Source organism: Cucurbita pepo, chromosome 3 (assembly GCF_057944985.1).
Source record: "Cucurbita pepo subsp. pepo isolate OVF chromosome 3, ASM5794498v1, whole genome shotgun sequence".
Lineage (NCBI taxonomy): Eukaryota > Viridiplantae > Streptophyta > Magnoliopsida > Cucurbitales > Cucurbitaceae > Cucurbita > Cucurbita pepo.
The window spans coordinates 15462690-15480712 of record NC_141800.1 but is presented as its reverse complement, the minus strand read 5'-3'; the positions used below and the strand labels follow the sequence as shown (position 1 = coordinate 15480712).

At 33.5% G+C, this 18023-nt stretch overlaps 3 protein-coding genes and 1 pseudogene across 4 annotated transcripts; all 4 read right to left on the bottom strand.

Annotated features, from left to right (window-relative positions):
- Window positions 1-864: 864 nt before the first annotated feature.
- LOC111789732 (MLP-like protein 43) lies at window positions 865-1724 on the bottom strand. The gene is made up of 2 exons (XM_087122716.1): window positions 1486-1724; window positions 865-1310 (listed from the first exon to the last, which is right to left on the bottom strand). Exons 1-2 carry the CDS (start codon window positions 1670-1672, stop codon window positions 1030-1032), a joined length of 468 nt encoding a protein of 155 aa, XP_086978842.1. The 5' UTR covers window positions 1673-1724; the 3' UTR covers window positions 865-1029.
- Window positions 1725-3660: 1936 nt separating this feature from the next.
- LOC111791461 (MLP-like protein 43) lies at window positions 3661-4423 on the bottom strand. The gene is made up of 2 exons (XM_023672812.2): window positions 4184-4423; window positions 3661-4083 (listed from the first exon to the last, which is right to left on the bottom strand). Exons 1-2 carry the CDS (start codon window positions 4368-4370, stop codon window positions 3785-3787), a joined length of 486 nt encoding a protein of 161 aa, XP_023528580.2. The 5' UTR covers window positions 4371-4423; the 3' UTR covers window positions 3661-3784.
- Window positions 4424-6570: 2147 nt separating this feature from the next.
- On the bottom strand, window positions 6571-7841 carry LOC147793297 (MLP-like protein 43; annotated as a pseudogene). The gene is made up of 2 exons (XR_015420449.1): window positions 7636-7841; window positions 6571-7016 (listed from the first exon to the last, which is right to left on the bottom strand). The product of XR_015420449.1 is annotated as an MLP-like protein 43 (transcript).
- A 2473-nt stretch (window positions 7842-10314) lies between these two features.
- LOC111785902 (MLP-like protein 43) lies at window positions 10315-11632 on the bottom strand. Its single transcript, XM_087122711.1, has 2 exons — window positions 11446-11632; window positions 10315-10828 (listed from the first exon to the last, which is right to left on the bottom strand). The coding sequence occupies exons 1-2, from the start codon at window positions 11630-11632 to the stop codon at window positions 10527-10529; spliced, it is 489 nt and encodes a 162-aa protein (XP_086978837.1). The 3' UTR covers window positions 10315-10526.
- Window positions 11633-18023: the final 6391 nt, after the last annotated feature.

The window sequence follows — 18023 nt, the reverse complement described above, 5'->3', positions numbered from 1 at the left end:
TAAGAGAAAGATCAAGTCTAAATTAGGTAAATAGTCAACTCTTACATGATACTAGTTCATTAGAATTAACTCAGTATGCACACAATAACTATCAATGATACATAATCCATGCAAAATAAACATATATGCTCAACGGGGCAATAACATCCATCAAGCACCCAAAGCGTAGATCACAGATTCTCATCCTTCTTTTAGCATGAATTAAACACATATATACAACAGAACCATAAAACATACAAGCATTCGATACATCATTGTTAAGAATAAGAAACATAAGTGAGATTGAAAGTTCGTATTTATTAATGTTCACCGTCTTTAAATAGGATACAATCTACCAACTAAAGAAAATACAATACTAACCAAATAGTGACAATAAGATAAAATATACCACCAACCAAATCTAAAGAATCATAAAGGATTACATCTATATAAAATATATTGCATAACTAACCTTTTATCTTAAATCAAATTTCACAATAATGACGCTTCCATATTCCTAATTCTCTAATCACCTAGGTTCATTTCATGGTAAAACTATCCTCCTAAGGTAATTATTCTAGCATGCATGGCGACTTAGTGGCTCAGCTCAGTTATCAACTTGGTACTGTACTCTCAGCTCGGTTTAACGGCTCAACAATTTGGCATGACGACTCAGTGGGTCGACTCGTAAGAATTTTAATCATTTAGAATAAAATAATTATGATCTAGGGAATTTAAGCATTTGTGATATATTGGTTAGAACCCAAACAAAAACATAAGTTAAAAATTCAGAAGTTAGAACCATCAAAATAAACTAACCTTTTTAAGTTATGATATCAGAACAAGATAAGAAACGCTTACGTAGACGAGTAAGTCATCGCTCAGTACACAATATTAACACAAACTTTATTCCCATTTTATTAGAAGCATATAAACATTCAAATTATAATATTTCTCCACAATATTTTCCCACTCATGATGACATAGAACATAGTAATAGCCAATTATTATTCCATAATATAGTAATACCACCATGCCTCAAGCAATGGCTCAAACATCATTATTGTTTCCCATAAGGTGAGCCTCAATGTCTTTGGTGACCTCAGCACAAAGCTGAAGCAAACTATGTGAATCTGGAATTCCTTCATGCAGCTTTTCATATTCCAAAGCATAGTGAATTACACTTCCCTCATCCTTTGGGATACATTGGACTTTAATTTTGAGGTTCTTGTAGAGCTCTAAAAGGTCTCCCTCTACCAGTTTCCATGTGAATGAATTCTTCTCCTCATCAATATCTTCAATTACCTTCTTTGCCTTATGAACCTTTCCATCTAAAAGGTTTAATCACAAAACGTTCATTAAATATGATATCGATGTAATATTGATTTCAAAAAAATGTTGAATAAACGGCATAAAATTAGAAGTTCGAGAATTATATATACTTTTAATCAATAAAGATAAAAAAAAAAAAAAAGAGAGGAGATTCATAAATATAAATGAACAAACCAAGAACGTAGCGCCAATCGAGAATAGTGCCAGCTTTGCCCCATTCACCTTCATGTAATTCGACACCTTGTATTTTATCTGAACAGATATTGGATATATGGTGAGGTCTTTGGTGAAGTATTTCATGAAACTTTTGAGCTGGAGCCTTAATTTTTACATTTGTCTCCAACTTTCCATTGAGAGCCATGGCGTTGAGTTAGTGCTCAAATTGTAACCCAACAAAAAGATGGATATTGCTACCAAGCTTCGAAGCTCAATTTAAAGAGAAGACTTAGTCTCACACACATGATGCAATAATGGATGCCATGAGGCTTACCTAAAGGATATTGGTATAGTTTAATCTTATCATTATTATTTTATAATAATACTCATTTGAATACGTGGGTATGAATGATATGATGTAATAAAACAACCACTACAAGCCTTAATTAAAGCAAAGGTTAGGTTATATGTAATTAATTCAAAGTTTCTATTTTCTCTTCTTCATAGACAATTCTCTTGTACATATAAATTAGTTCTTATTTTCAAAATGACTTTTTTTTTTGGGACATAAATTATGAATGTCTTTTATTTATTTTCAAATAAATAAAGCTACCCATTGTTCTAGAATGTAACAAATCCCACCTCATTAATCAATTTGGTCACTTTCTTAAATTATTGTAGCTCATAAGAATGAATGATAATAAAGAATATAGAACACGCCAAGATGTTATGCAGGTTCTTTATTCTTTCCATAGTGTCTGGTAGCGTGAGCGTGCGCTAGCCCAATGAGCCACGCTATATCTCACTTCTTAAGATTGGAGACTATCTCCATAGACCAACACGAGCCCTTCTAGCATGTTTTGTCTTCACTCACATGCATCTTATGAAAATTTATAGGAGTGCCTAGGAGGTCACCCAACATAGAACGCTTAACCATAAAGTTCTTATGATTGAGTCATCTAAAAGAAAAGTGCACCTTGTTGGTATGAGTATAGTTTTTATTTCTTTTAAATCTTTCTTAGTCGTCCTATTCTCAGAATCATTCTCATTTAGAGGTTATCTCAGTTCATTTATGTACCCCTCCTTTACTCGAGTGTCACATCCAACCTTTTTTGGACTGGAAAGCGGAGTCCAAGGCCATGTCATGATGTTTTTATGAAATGATAGGTCTCACCATATTGCAAGTGATCACATTTACCATATTGCAAGTGATCACATTTTCCATCCCCAACAGTGGGGTTGCTTACTAGGTATTTTTTAAAGCCTCAAGTCACGTGCTATTCTTACCTTTAAAGCACTCTTGTACAGATGATGACGTCGTGATGACAACCATGAGACCGAAGTTATGGTTAATGCATTCATGTTGCTTTTGTGGCCCTTGGGTTAGATTAGAGCATTACTTTATTTTTCTTTATTTTATTTAAATTCACGCTATTAATTTTCCACCGTATTATTTTAGTGAATTTATTATGAAAGTATAAGTCTATGCCGTCGTTTGTGAAATATTTAAATAAAAATTTTCACTTGTAGTAGACATGTCATGCATGCATGTACTAGATACCTTATTTTTAATAGAAAAATAGATTCATTACACCATATCTTTCGTATGCTATTGATTATGAACCACGCCCTTGAGGGAAGATAAGAAAATCACCTTGGTAAAAGTATTATAAGGAAATCACAGAACATAGAAAGTTGCCTGAAAATGAGATAAAGATAAGTTACCTCAGTTGCTTTAGAATTAAGTACTTTCGAGGACAAAAGGTTTTAAGAAGAAAGAATTTGTAGTTAAAAAAAATTAGACAACTGTTAAGGATTATTGGGAGTGAATCTCACATTAATTTAGTGGAAGATCATGGATTTATAGTGAAGAATACTATCTCCATGGGTATGAGGCGTTTTGGGGAAGCCCAAAACAAAGCCATGAGTGCTCAAAATTTCATGTGACTCAAGATACGATACGATAACAATGTGACTCAAGATAATCCATGTAATGATTTGATTCATTTTATTTCATGCCATTTGTAGCATAAAAATTTCAAAAAAATGAGTTCATTACACTTGGTGATCTCAAACACAATGCACAACGATAATAATTATTGCACGAAGACATTTATTACAAACTTTATTTCTATTTTGTTAGAAGCATATAATATAGTATTTCACATGAATAGTGACATAGAACAAGCTAGATCACGACATAATATATTTATTCAAGCATAAAACTATGATTAGCAAATATAGTAATTTGCCAATTATTTATTCCATAACATAACATAGTAATAGCACCACCCAAGAGCTATGAGTGGTTTGTTGGTCATGCCTTGGTTATAAATGAGCCTTCATTATTGTCTCCCATAAGGTAAGCATCAATGTCTTTGGCGACATCAACACAAAGCTGAAGAAAAGTATGAGAATCTGGAATTCCTTTATGAAGCTTCTCATATTCCAAACCACAATGAATCACACTTCCCTTCTCCTTTGGGATAGATTGGATTTTAATTCTGAAGCTCTTATAGCCCTTCAAAAGGTCTCCCTCTAACACTTTCCAAGTGAATGAATTGTTCTTCTCATCGACCTCTTCTATTACGCTCTTCACCACACAATTCTTTCCATCTATATGGAGTTTAATCCACAAAACGTTGGTTAATTATAATTGAACTGATAAAAGATAAAAAATGAAAACTTAGAAGATATGTAATATTAATGAACAAACCATGAACGTAGCGCCAATAGAGGATAGTGCCAACCTTGCCCCATTCGCCTGCATGTAACTCGACTCCTTGTATTTTATCTGAACAGATATTGGACATATGGTGAGGTCTTTGATGAATTATTTCGTGAAACTTTTCCGCTGAAGCCCTAATTTCAACATCGGTCTCCAACTTTCCATAGAGAGCCATTGAATTGAGTTACTTGAAAGAACAAGTTACAAAGATAAAAGATAGATATTGCTACCAAACATAGTAGCTCAATTTAAAGAGAGAGCTTAGTCTCACACACACATGATGCAATAATGGATGCCATAAGGGTTACTCTAAAAGATATTGGTATAGTTTAATCTTATCATTATTATTCTATAATAATACTTATTTGATTAAGTGGGTTTGAATGATATGATGTAATAAAACAACCACTACGAGCTTTAATTAAGGCAAGGGTTAGGTTTTTAACTCAAACTTCCTATTTTCTTTTCTTCATACTAAATTCTCTTTTAATCTTGCAAGTTAAACACTTTATTGATATAATTGTTAGCTTCTTTGACGTTGAAGACCGGTAAACTCATGAAATAAATTAAATTTTCAGGGTATTTGAGATGCTGAGTATTACGATCATGTTCGTTTAGGTCCATGGCTGCATGTCCATAACATGTCAAACTCTTTATTTGTTTTTATGCTGTACTGCGTTACTATTGTATTTTCTATTTGTATGGTTATTCAACGAAATCATGTCTAGGCTTGCGAAACCTGAATCTCCAAAAAATGTACTATAGAGAGATGCGATCAATTGTCAACTCCTTCTACCTAGATTTTGTATGACCGTTCGACGAAAACACATCTAGGTTTGCCAGACCTGAATCGCTCCAAAATGTACTATAGGGATATGTGACTAGTTGTCAAATTCTCCTCTCCAAATTATGTTATATGATATTTAAGCTGTGGTGTTTCTTTCTCTGTTTATATTCACTTTCAAACCGTCTTTCAATCTTGCTTTCAAACTCTCTTTCAAGAATCTCTTGATTAAGTCATTCCCACAAAAAATGGTCCTTAATATATATATGAAAAAATGTCTTCCAATATAAATATAAATTAATTCTATTTATGAATGGTTCATTATTTTCAAAATGACCTTTTTTTTTTACATAATTATGAATGTCTTATTTATTTGCAAATAAATAAAGCTACCCATTGTTCTATAATGTAACAAATCCCACCTCATCAAGAATGTGTCCTAATCAATTTGGTCACTTCTTAAATTATTGTAGTGCATAAGAATGATAATACATAAATCTCTTATTACTTTTCCGGTTCATATATGATCTTCATCGACTTGTAATTTGATGTTGTACGTTAGATCCATTCTTAGCTTAAAGTCTCGAAATCTTCGATCGGCCTTCAAATTTCAAGGTTTATAGAGAATCTTTGATCTTTAAGAGTTATAGAGAATTTTTCGAGATCTCTAACTTTTTTCGATCCTCCAAAATGAAAGAAATCTCATCTGGGGACGAATGGAAGATTATGAAAAAAGATGGACGTTTTATGCCAAGAACAAAAAGCCCAGGTACTACAATGGTTGAAGCTCAGACATTTAATTTATATTTTGAATGCTATTTGATTTTTTTTTTTTAAGTAAAGTATGTATTATATATGAACTTTTGAAATGAACTTAATTACACGTCTCATTTATTAAACGAGCACCATTATCTTTGTAAAAGTAATCTTTTTAATACGTGCATAGGATTCGTATCAAGATTTGAAATTCAAACTCGATATTTGATGGTCACGACACGATATTCCCCTACATCCCATGCAACATGGTCATGTACTCCCATTTTGTTATCCCACAAACCAATTTTTAAGAGTGAAGATTATCTCTACAGACCAACACAGATCTTTTGACATATTTTGTCTTCACTCACAAACTTTTTAGGAAAATTCTTAAGAATACACCCAACTTAAAAGTACTCCAAACAAAATACACTTAATTTTAGAGTTCTTATAATTGAGTCAACTAAAAGAAAAGTGCACCTTATTGGTATAAGTATTAAGTTTCAATTTTTAAAAAAAATTTCTTAGTCATCCTATCTTCAAAATCGTTCTCATCCAGATGTAGTCTCAATTCATTCATGTACCTTTCCTTTACTCGAGTGTTACACAAACAAAGAAGTTAGGTTGTTCACTTCATTGATTTTACTTCATTCTCTCGCTATTTAACATAGCATAAATAAGCTATTCATTCATGCTATTCTGATGAATTAATATTTTTCTACGTCAGTAGTAGCAATCGATGATCGAAAATCTTGAAAAACTTATAGTTACAGCTACTCATCCAACCAGAACGCATATTAGTACACAATCTTAACAATTATTGCACCAAGACATATTTTATTAGAAGCATAAATCTGTCTTTTATTAGAAGCATACAAAGATTTAGATTATTGTTGTTCATGCCTTAGCAATTATTATTCCATAACATAGTAATAGCACCACCACCTAAGAGCTATGGGTGGAGATAGAGACTTGTTGCTCATGCTTTAGCAGTTATACACGAACCTTCATTATCATATCCCATGAGGTGAGCATCAATGTCTTTGGCGGCATCAGCACAAAGCTGAAGAAAAGTGTGTGGATCTTGAATTTGTTCATGCAGCTTCTCATATTCCAAAGTAATGTGAACCACACTTCCCTTCTCCTTTGGGATACATTGGACTTTAACTCTGAAGTTCTTGTAGTGCTTTGAAATGTCTCCCTCTAACTCTTTCCACGTTACTGAATTGTTCTCCTCATCCACAGCTTTTATTACCCTCTTTGACACACAAGCCTTCCCTTCTATTACTCCAACAAAAATAAAATAGATAAATTATAAGTAGCATTTAAGTTTGTGTTTATTTTGTCGTTTTATCTCTTGAAAATGTCTAATTATATAAAAGAGAACAAATGTCAGCAAGAACGCTGAGACTCAAATGGGGTGGATTGTGAGATCGCATATCAGTTGTAGAGGAGAACGAAACATTTTTTGTAAGGGTCTAAAAATTATTCAGGGGAAGCTCGAAAAACCTAAAAATGACAGTATTTGCTCGCTCATAAGTTGAGTTCTTGTGTTCAAGAATTTTTAATTTAATAACCTGTACAAAATATTAAATAGATTTTTAAACTTTCCCATGTCATAACTCAACTCTCAACCTACTCTATGTTTTTTAAAATTTTGGGTTAGCTACTTACACAAAATTTAGAGGTAGAGTTTGAGAACTATTACCTATCGTCATGAGTCTCATAATTTTAAAACGCTTCTACTAATTAGAGATTTCCACACTCTTATAAGAATCTTTCGTTCTTTTATCTCTAACCAACGTGAGATCTCACAACATATTCTTTAAAATACAAGTATACTTTCCCACTAGATTTCAAAAAAAAAAAAAAAAAAAAGAAATTAAAAAAATGAACAAACCATGGAAGTAGTGTCAATAGAGGATAGTGCCAACTTTGCTCCATTCGCCTTCATGTAACTCGATGCTTTGTATTTTATCGGGAGAGATGTTGGACATATGGTGAAGCTTTCGATGAAATATTTCATGAAACTTTTCAACGGAAGCATTCACTTCTACATCCGTCTCCAACTTCCCATAGAGAGCCATGACATTGAGTTACTTGGAAGAACAAAGTTGCTCAAATTGTAACCCAACAACGATAAGGATATTGCTATTTAAAGACAAGGCTTACTCTCACACATGATGGGATCTATTGGGAGTTAGAATTTTACATTTTTATCCTCTATTTTATAATTATTTTCTCTTTTTTAGAGGTAAAATAAGTTTCAATTATATTCTTAAACTTAAAAAATGTGACCAAGTAAAGGCGAAGTACAAAAACGAATTGAAACCACACTGGAACGAGAGAAAATATGATAACTAAGAAAATCAAAGAATTCAAAGTTACTGCTTATATGAGCAAGGTGCAGTTTTTTTTTTCTTTTTTTTCTTTCCGTTGCTCAATTATAGAAATTTTATAGTTAAACATGTTTTGATTTGAACAATTTTATGTTGGATGAGCTCCTCGAAAATTTTCATTTTTTTTAAGATGCATGTGAGTAAAGACAAAATATACTGAAATAACTCGTGTTAGTCTATGGGCATAGTTTTCATCTTTGAACTAAGGAATAATTAAAATATGAATTCCAATTTATTCTTATTGTTATTATGCTGTAACACTAATTTGGTTACGTGGGTATGAACAATATGATATAATTAAACAACTACTATAAGACTTAATTAAGGCTAGGGTTATAATGTAGTAGGTTATACATTATTAATTCCAACCTTCTATTTTCTATAATTGTCTTTTAATGATGCATTATGGAGAGCTTAAACGTTGAGATTTTAAATACTAATGTATAAAGTTAAGTTTTTATTTATTTATTTTATTTTATTTTTTATTTTTTTATTTTTAAGACCGACAAATCCATACGTTAAATTATCAAAATACGATTTTGGGTATTTGGGATGGTTCCAGGTGTGATATGCTATGTTAGGTTATGTTATGCTATATGATATGCTAAATACTATTATGGTATAAATGAAATATTAAGTTATGTTACGATAAGATATATTATCTTACAAGATGTCATGATATACTATGATTATTATGTTAGGCCATGATATGTTTTGAAATAAGGAAATCTATGATGCACAACCTCCCTATGCCATGACTTGAAACTTATGTTATGTATGAAATGATGTATAAGATTATGTACGCATAATTACCGAGTTTAATATGTGATGAAAGAATAGAGATTGTCTTGCATTATTTATTATGCTTTGATGAAAAGTATGAGGACCACATGCATAATTGTATGTTCACGTGTATTGGGATACTTCCCCTTTATGATGAGTACGGACGCGTACACCATGAAACTGAAATGACCATCATGTTTATCATGATGCTACGACAGTCGCTATTCCCTATGGGTGTTCGACAATAGTCCGTCAACGAGTGCTAGCCCAACCAGCAAGCCAAGGGGGTGTGCGAACCCACCTGGTGAGTCCACGCTCACACGTGTGAATCATGCGTAGAGAAGTACTACACATCTGATTTAGCTCGAACTGGAAAGCCGCCTAAGACAATGACATGAAATGATGTTTTAAATGATAGGTCCCCATACTGTATGTAATTGCATTCCTGACCCTAATAGTAGAGTCATTATGGAGAGTCATTATGGAGAGTCATGCATAATGCAAGCACATGAAACAAATGTTGCAGGGACCTATCACTATCTCGTTATAAAGCTTTTCATATTCTAAACAGTAGTGAACCACGCTTCCCTTACCTTTGGAATAAATTGCATCTTAAACTTGAAACTCTTGTATTGCTCCAAAAGGTCTCCCTCAATGACGGTGAAAGTGATGCAATTGTTCTCTTCGTCAACTTTTTCCACTTTCTCCTTAACTGCTTTAGTTTCCATCGAAACGTTGTTCGAGTTTTGAAATGTTTATAAAAAGTCAAGAGTTCAAGATTATGTAATGACGTAACCTAAATAAATTATAAATCGTGAGGTTATTTTCAAGGATCGAGCCAATTTTGCCCCATTTGCCCTCATGTAGGTCAACCTCGTGTATTATGTCGGTGGAGACATCGGAGATATGATGAGGCCTCTCATGAAATATTTTCTTAAACTTTAAAGCTAAAGCTCGGATTTCTACATCCGTTTCCACCCTTTCAAAGAGACACATATGAATGTTATGGTTTTTATAGTAATAGATCCCATTCAAAGAGACACATATGAATGTTATGGTTTTTATAGTAATAGATCCCATTAATTAGGTCATTGTGAATGATGTGATCAATAATATTTTAAATTATTTCTAAATAAACATTAGCATATTTGTTTTTCAAAACTAATTATGAATATGTGATTCAAACTATTTTTAAATAAGAATATTTTGATGGACCCAAAAAATTCGATCAATACAACTTAAATTGTACGTGAAATAGCCCAAAACTATTGGTAATAAATATTGTCCGTTTAAGCCCATTATATATCGTCGTCAGCCTCACAATTTTAATACACGTCTGTTAGGGAGAGATTTTTACCCTCTTACATAAAATGTTTCGTTCTCCTCTCCAACCGATGTGGGATCTCATTCATACTATTTTTCCTTTTCACATAGAACATGAGCTACATGATTTGAGATAAATGCATACATAGAACAGGCTACATCACGACATAATATGTTTATTTAAGTATAAAATTAAGATTAGCAACATAGTAATAGCCAATTATTATTCCATAACATAGTAATAGCACCACCACCCAAGAGCTATGAGTGGAGATAGAGACGTTGCTCATGCTTTAGCAGCTATACACGAACCCTCGTTATCATATCCCATGAGGTGAGCATCAATGTCTTTGGCGGTATCAACACAAAGCTGAAGAAAAGTATGTGAATCTGGAATTTGTTCATGCAGCTTCTCATATTCCAAAGTAATGTGAATCACACTTCCCTTATCCTTTGGGATACATTGGACTTTAATTCTGAAATTCTTGTAGTGCTTTGAAAGGTCTCCTTCTATCTCTTTCCACGTTAATGAATTGTTCTCCTCATCCACAGCTTCTATTACCCTCTTTGACACACAAGCCTTCCCTTCTATTACTCAAATAAAAAAAGGTTAAATTATAAATTAGGTTCATGCTAACCTTTAAAAAGTATTAAATAGATTTGTCTCGAGTAGATAACAAAATTTAGAGTTAGATAACTAGCGATTGGACTTGGTTTAATAAACTTATTTTTTAACTATTGGTTTCTCAATCTCACAATCCACTCTTTTCAGGGTTAGTATTCTCGCTGGCACACTAATTGATGTATAGCTCTAATTCCAACTCTAATAGTCTAAGCACAACGCTAGTAGATATTGTCCGTTTTAGCTCGTTACGTATTGTCGTCAGCCACACTGTTTTAAAATGCGTCTATTGGGAGAGGTTTTCACACCCTTATAAGGAATGTTTCGTTCCACTCTCCAACTGGCTGACATGGGATCTAAGAGCGCATTCTTTAAAGACAAAAGTATACTTTCCGACCAAATTTTACAAAAAAAGAATAACGTAGGGTAGAAATAATGTTTTATAAGCTTATATTAAAAGATAACTAAACCTAAAACGAGGATAAAAAAAACTTTAAATATTTTAAAAGTTTATACTTAAAAGGTGAAAGATTAAAATTATAAGATAAAAAAATGAGAACTTAAAAAAAAAAAAAAAACAAACCATGAACGTAGTGCCAGTAGAGGATACTGCCGACTTTTCCCCATTCGCCTTCATGTAACTCGACGCTTTGTACTTTATCCGAAGAGGCTTTGGATATATGGTGAGGTTTTTGATGAATTAGTTCATGAAACTTTTCGGCTGAAGCCTTAATTTCTACATCAGTCTCCAACTTTCCATAGAGAGCCATTGAGTTGAGTTACTTGGAAGAACAAGTTGCTCAAATTGTAACCCAACTAAGATAAAAGATAGAAGGTTCCCTCCTCTATTAAGCTCAATTTAAAGAGAGGGCTTAGTCTCACACACATGATGCAATAATGGATGCCATAAGGCTAGTCTCATGGATATTGGTATAATTTAATCTTATCATTATTATTCTACAATAATACTTATTTGATTAGGTGGGTATGATTTTATGATGTAATAAAACAACCACTAGACTTAATTAAAGCAAGGGTTAGGTTATACATTTTAATTCAAACTTTCTATTTTCTAATGTTCATACATAATTCCCTCTTAATTTTGCATTATGAAGTTAAACCATTATTTTTAGTGATAGAATGTTAGCTTGTTTGACTTTGAAGATCGACAAACCCATAAATTAAATTATTAGAGTATTTGAGATGCTGAGTGTCATACTCATGCTCGTCCAGTGCATATTGTCCGTAGACACATGCCCATGTCACGCCAAAATCTTTATATGTTTTCATGTTGTATTAGATTAGTATTGTATTTTTTTGTTTGTGTAAATATTTTTTTTGTTTGTAATACTTGTCTTCTAGACCTAAATCGTCCCAAAATGTATTATAGGGGGATGCAATCAGTCGTTAACTCCTCCCACCTAGATTTTGTATGACCGTTCGATTAAGTCACATATAAGCCTGCCAGACTTGAATCGCCCCAAAATGTATTATAGGTAGATGTGACTAGTTGTCAAATTTTCCTACTCAAGTTATATGATATTTAAATTGTGTTTTTTTTTTTTTTTTTTCTTTGCTTTGCTTATAGTCGGACTTTCAAACCTTGTTTAAACCTTGTTTTCAAACTCTCTTTCAAGAATCTCTAACTTATACCGAGCACAAACAAAAAAATCTCATTTTGAAAAATGGTCCAATCTTGTAATAAAAAATATAAATTAGTTCTATTATGAATGGATCATTATTTGACATAATTACGCATGTCCTTTATTTATTTTCAAATAAATAAAGCTACCGGTTGTTCTATAATGTAACAAATCCCATCAATAATGTATCCTAATCAATTTGGTTACATCTTAAAAGGGTTGTAGAGCATAAGAACGATATTAAAGAAAAATAAAGGTACTCGTTCTTTCTCTTAATTACTTCTAGTGTTCATACATGATTTTCATAGACTTTTAGTTTGATGTTCTATGTTCGATCGATTCTTAGTTTAAAGTCTCAAAATATTTCATCGGTCTTCAATTTTCAAGATTTGTAGAGAATCTTTGATCTCGAAGAGTTTCAGAGAATTTTTCGAGATCTCAATTTTTTTCGATTCTCATCTAATTAAGAGTGTTAGATGGCTTTTAGGTCTAAGCACTTTATGCTTTAAGTATTTGAATTTAGTTACCCTATGCCCTTTAAATTTGAATTTTGAGTCAGAATATATTTTGAGTTCATTTGATTTCTTATTACCAATTTATATACGTGAGATTCCCATATTGATTGTGAAGGAAAACGATAAGAGTGCAGAAACCTTTCCCTAGCAGACGCATTTTAAGCCTTGAGAAGAAGCTGGTAAGGGAAAGCCCAAAGACGACAATTATATAGGAACTTTTTAAAAAGTGTTTTTTACTACTCTCTGACTAATGAAACAAGCACAGTCCTTTTAATCTGCTGCTTATTTTTCTGCATGACCATGTCGAGTGAAGGCTATCCCTATAGACCAACACAGGTCCATTCAGCATGCTTTGTCTTCACTCGAGTTCACCCAATTTATGGATTAGTTGTAGCATAAGCACTTTTATTTGCGAATCCTTTTGTTTAATCCTAAAAAAATTACGTATTTTTTTCGTATTTTATTTACTTGGACTTGTTGCTCTTGCTTTTTCGAATTACATGCTCGAGTTATATGAAGCTTTCACTCCTACAATTACTTATTCGTTTGGACAATAACCTATGGGAAGGATTGATTTGAAGATGAGGCATTAGCATACTGACTCGCCTTCTTCCTTCCCTTTTTTAGTCCAATCTCGAATGGAACTTTTTTTTTTTTTGGATTGTTACAACATATTTTTTACTCTATCTCGAAACGAAATAGGAAATTAATAAAAAAAAAAACCGAAAGAAATAGATAATTAGTTTAAAAGGTGCGCTTCCTTTACTCGGGTATCTCACAAACAAAGAAGTTATGATACATTTTAAGAGGAAGTACATTATGCTATGAGAGAAATGACTAAATTAGGATGAATGAACGGAGAGGAGCTCGATTACGAGGAAGTATTCGCTTGAAAAGCTAGAACCCTAAGATGAGAGTGAATAAATTAATAGAACCTAGATACTAGTTTTGAGAAGCCTATGATTTCGATAAATGGTATTTAATTACAAAATAAAACGTAATAACAATATAAGATACATGAATACACATGAGACTTAATAATGAATTAAGAGCCTATAAGTAAGCTACTCATTCATGCATGAGCTGTATGGTTGAAATGAATGCATACACGAGCACGATTTATACCTCTTCATACTTTGATATATACTAATTAATTTTCAAAGCATCATGTATGTGAATTTTTATTGAAATGTTTCAACTCAAGTTTAATGAAATGCATGATTGTAACCGTCCAAGTCCACCACTAGTAAATATTGTCTGTTTTTGCTCGTTACGTATCACTGTCAACCTCACGATTTCAAAACGCATTTGTTAGGGAGAGGTTTCCTCAGTCTTATAAGAAATGTTTCATTCTCCTCTCCAACAGACGTAAGATCTCACAATAATTTAAAACTATTGAAAGTAATAAGTTAATATTTTTCTACGTCAATAGTAACAATCAATGAACGAAGATCTTGAAAAACTTTTAGTTACAGCTACTCGTCCAACAAAAACGCATACTAAAAAAATAGTACGCAATGTTAACAATTATTACAACAACACACATCTTTTGAAAACTTTATTCACATATTATTAGAAGCATACAAAGATTTAGCAAACATCTCCCACTAAAGATGCTATAAAACATGCTAAATCACAGCATACTATATGTATTAACGAGCATTATTTAAGTATAAAATACTAATTAGCAACATAGTATAATTGCCAATTATTATTCCTGTTGGTGTTAATATAACACATGCGGAAGCAATTTGGATCTTAGGCACTTTTAGAACATCAATTATTGTAAATAACTAGCATGTTCATAAGTATTAAAACTTAATGGGTTTAAATACTAACCTTTTGTAGTTCAAACTCCTTTTGCCTCACGAACCGGTTTCGAACCACCACTAGTGTCTTCTCCACTATCCTCCGGCCTTAGAACGGGATTGTGGAATCCGGTGAGTGACTAAACTTGGGAGGGATTTTGTATATGTGAAAGAGAGTGTTTGTTTCAAGGTTTTTTCATCAAGATGAAGAAGAATCCCTTCCAAGTATCATGATCACTCTATTTAAAGAGTCAAGTTTGCATGTTCATGCAAACTTGAGATCACCAAATTTTGACACTTAAAATTCCACTCAAATGTTTGGGATTATGTGGCAAGCATGCATGTTTGAGTTAACCAAATTTTGACACTCAAAATTCCACTCAAACTTGTGGGGTTTATTTGGCAAACATGCAAGTTTGGTTAAACCAAATTTTGACACCTCAAAATTCCACTAACATGGATTTTTCCATTAGATGAAAGTCAACATTTTGACTTTCTTCATTTTAATTCAACAATTAATTTGAATAATGAATTTCAAATTAAAGTAACATTAAATGATTAATTAAACTATTTAATTAATATTTAATATTAATTCAAATGTCAATCCCAATCAATTCCGACACATAATTGATTTAAGATATTTAAATCTTATTTAAATATCTCAGATTCTCTCTTTTCGTTTAATTCGTAAATAAAACAAAATTGCGGTTAAATATATCGTATATATGTAACGCATATTCCCTAATTTGAATTCGAACACTTCGAACTCACTCGTCACACTGTTCTATGGTTTAGTCCGATATGAGCTAGCAGAGGGACCTAATGGACCTATAGATCATGGGCTCCAACGATCCAAGATTAACCGATTAAACTCATTAACCTGGTTAACCAACATTCGTTAACTACTAGGACACTCCACTATAGCCTAGTAGTTGCACTCCCCTCACTATAGATATATTTCTGTCCATCTGATATAACCATGATTAGTAAGTCGATCCTTCACAGGTTGTTCGTAACTAGAGCTGGGTCAATTTACCGTTTTACCCCTGAAGTTATTTCTTGTTCCTTATGTCTCACTGATCCTCTAATGAACAATTGGTTTGTGGTCCAACCAGTAAACCGAATCCCTCTCAGGCCAATGAGAGGGTGGGGCCCCTTGTTCAAGACATGGAGTCAGTGCTTAAGGGAACTACCTTTCTTCTATCCCTAAAAGTGGGTAGGAGTGAATTCCGTCTTGCACCCCATGTCCCCAGCCATTCACCCAGTCTTACCCCTGAAATGGGAGGCCTGTTGAGTCGGCGAACTAGAGCCACTCTCACCCATGCAAATCTAAGGATAATTCCGAATAAACAGGAGTTCATGGTTAGCTCAGGATTAAAACCGAGTTACCTAGGTTATCGAATGAAAAGAAAATCAGTCTCAACAGTAAACGACTTTATAAAGTGAGAGTGGTTTTCTTCATGGTCCGATCTTATGCAATACTCATTGCATAGGACGCCCCCACTCACATGTCTCCACATGCACAATTTAGTGATCACATTGTTTATATCATATACAAAAGTGGGCCGCATCCATAGTGTCCCCAGAATAAGGTACTCAGCCTTATCCTTATACTATAGATCATTTTGACTATATACTTGAACTTGATCCACTCTTATGTCTCTACATATAGTTCAAGTAATCATACTATAGCCAGAGTGTTCTTAGTTTATTGGATTTAGATTAATGATCGTAAAGTTCACTTTATTCAATAACAATTTATTACTGAATAAACATCAATAATAACTTTATTGAAAATAGAATATATCTTTGTTTACAAACTATGAGTTTTAGGACATAAAACCCAACAAACTCCCACTTGGACTAAAACTCTAGTGGGGTTTTATAACGTTGAGTAGAGAGAAATACAATAAACTTGGGCATCACATACTTCATGCCTTTTCTCCCACTTGCCCTAGATTACATAACTCGTAGTCCTAGACTCACTAGGTGCCCTTCAAACACTTTAGCCGTGAGGGGCTTTGTAAATGGATCAGCAATGTTGTGTTCTGAAGCTATCTGTGTGACGATCACATCTCCTCGTTGCACAATCTCCCTTATGAGATGATATTTGCGCTCAATATGTTTTCCTCGCTTATGGCTTCTTGGTTCTTTTGAATTTGCAACTGCTCCACTGTTATCACAATAAAGAGTGACGGGAAGATGCATATTTGGAACGACTTCCAAATCAGTTAAGAACTTCCTAAGCCATACAGATTCTTTCGCTGCTTCACAAGCAGCAACATACTCAGCTTCCATGGTGGAATCAGCAATGCAACCTTGCTTTATGCTTCTCCATATTATTGCTCCTCCGTTCAGAGTGAAGACAGATCCTGATGTCGATTTCCTCGAATCTACATCGGTCTGAAAATCTGAGTCAGTGTACCCTGTAAGGATCAGATCCTTAGCACCGTACATTAGCATATAGTCCCTCGTTCTCCTAAGATACTTGAGGATATTCTTAACAGCAGTCCAATGAGCACGTCCCGGATTGGACTGATATCTGCTGACAATTCCCACAGCATAGCATATGTCGGGTCGGGTACATAGCATGGCATACATCAGACTACCGACTGCTGATGCATAGGGAATGTGTTTCATATCCTCAACTTCTTGAGGTGTCTTAGGACTTTGTTCCTTCGACAAATGAACTCCATGCCTGAAAGGTAATAATCCTTTGTTGGAGTCCTGCATCTTATATCGAATCAACATTTTGTCGATGTACGATGCTTGAGACAATGCTAGTGTTTTGTTCTTGCGATTCCGAACAATTTGGATTCCAAGAACAAACTGAGCCTCTCCCAAATCTTTCATTTGGAATTGTGTCGCCAGCCAATGCTTAATGTCAGTCAGAATTCCCACATCATTTCCAATGAGTAGGATATCGTCAACGTACAACACCAGGAAAGCTACTGTAGAGTTGACTATCCTTTTATAAACACAAGGTTCGTCAACATTCTGTTTAAAGCCATAAGATTTGATCGCAGTATCAAACTTTATGTTCCAGGATCGAGATGCTTGCTTCAACCCATAAATGGATCTTTTAAGCTTGCAAACCCTTTGCTCGTGATCCTGTTCAATGAACCCCTCTGGTTGAGCCATATAGATACTCTCTTCAAGATCGCCGTTTAGAAAAGCTGTCTTAACATCCATTTG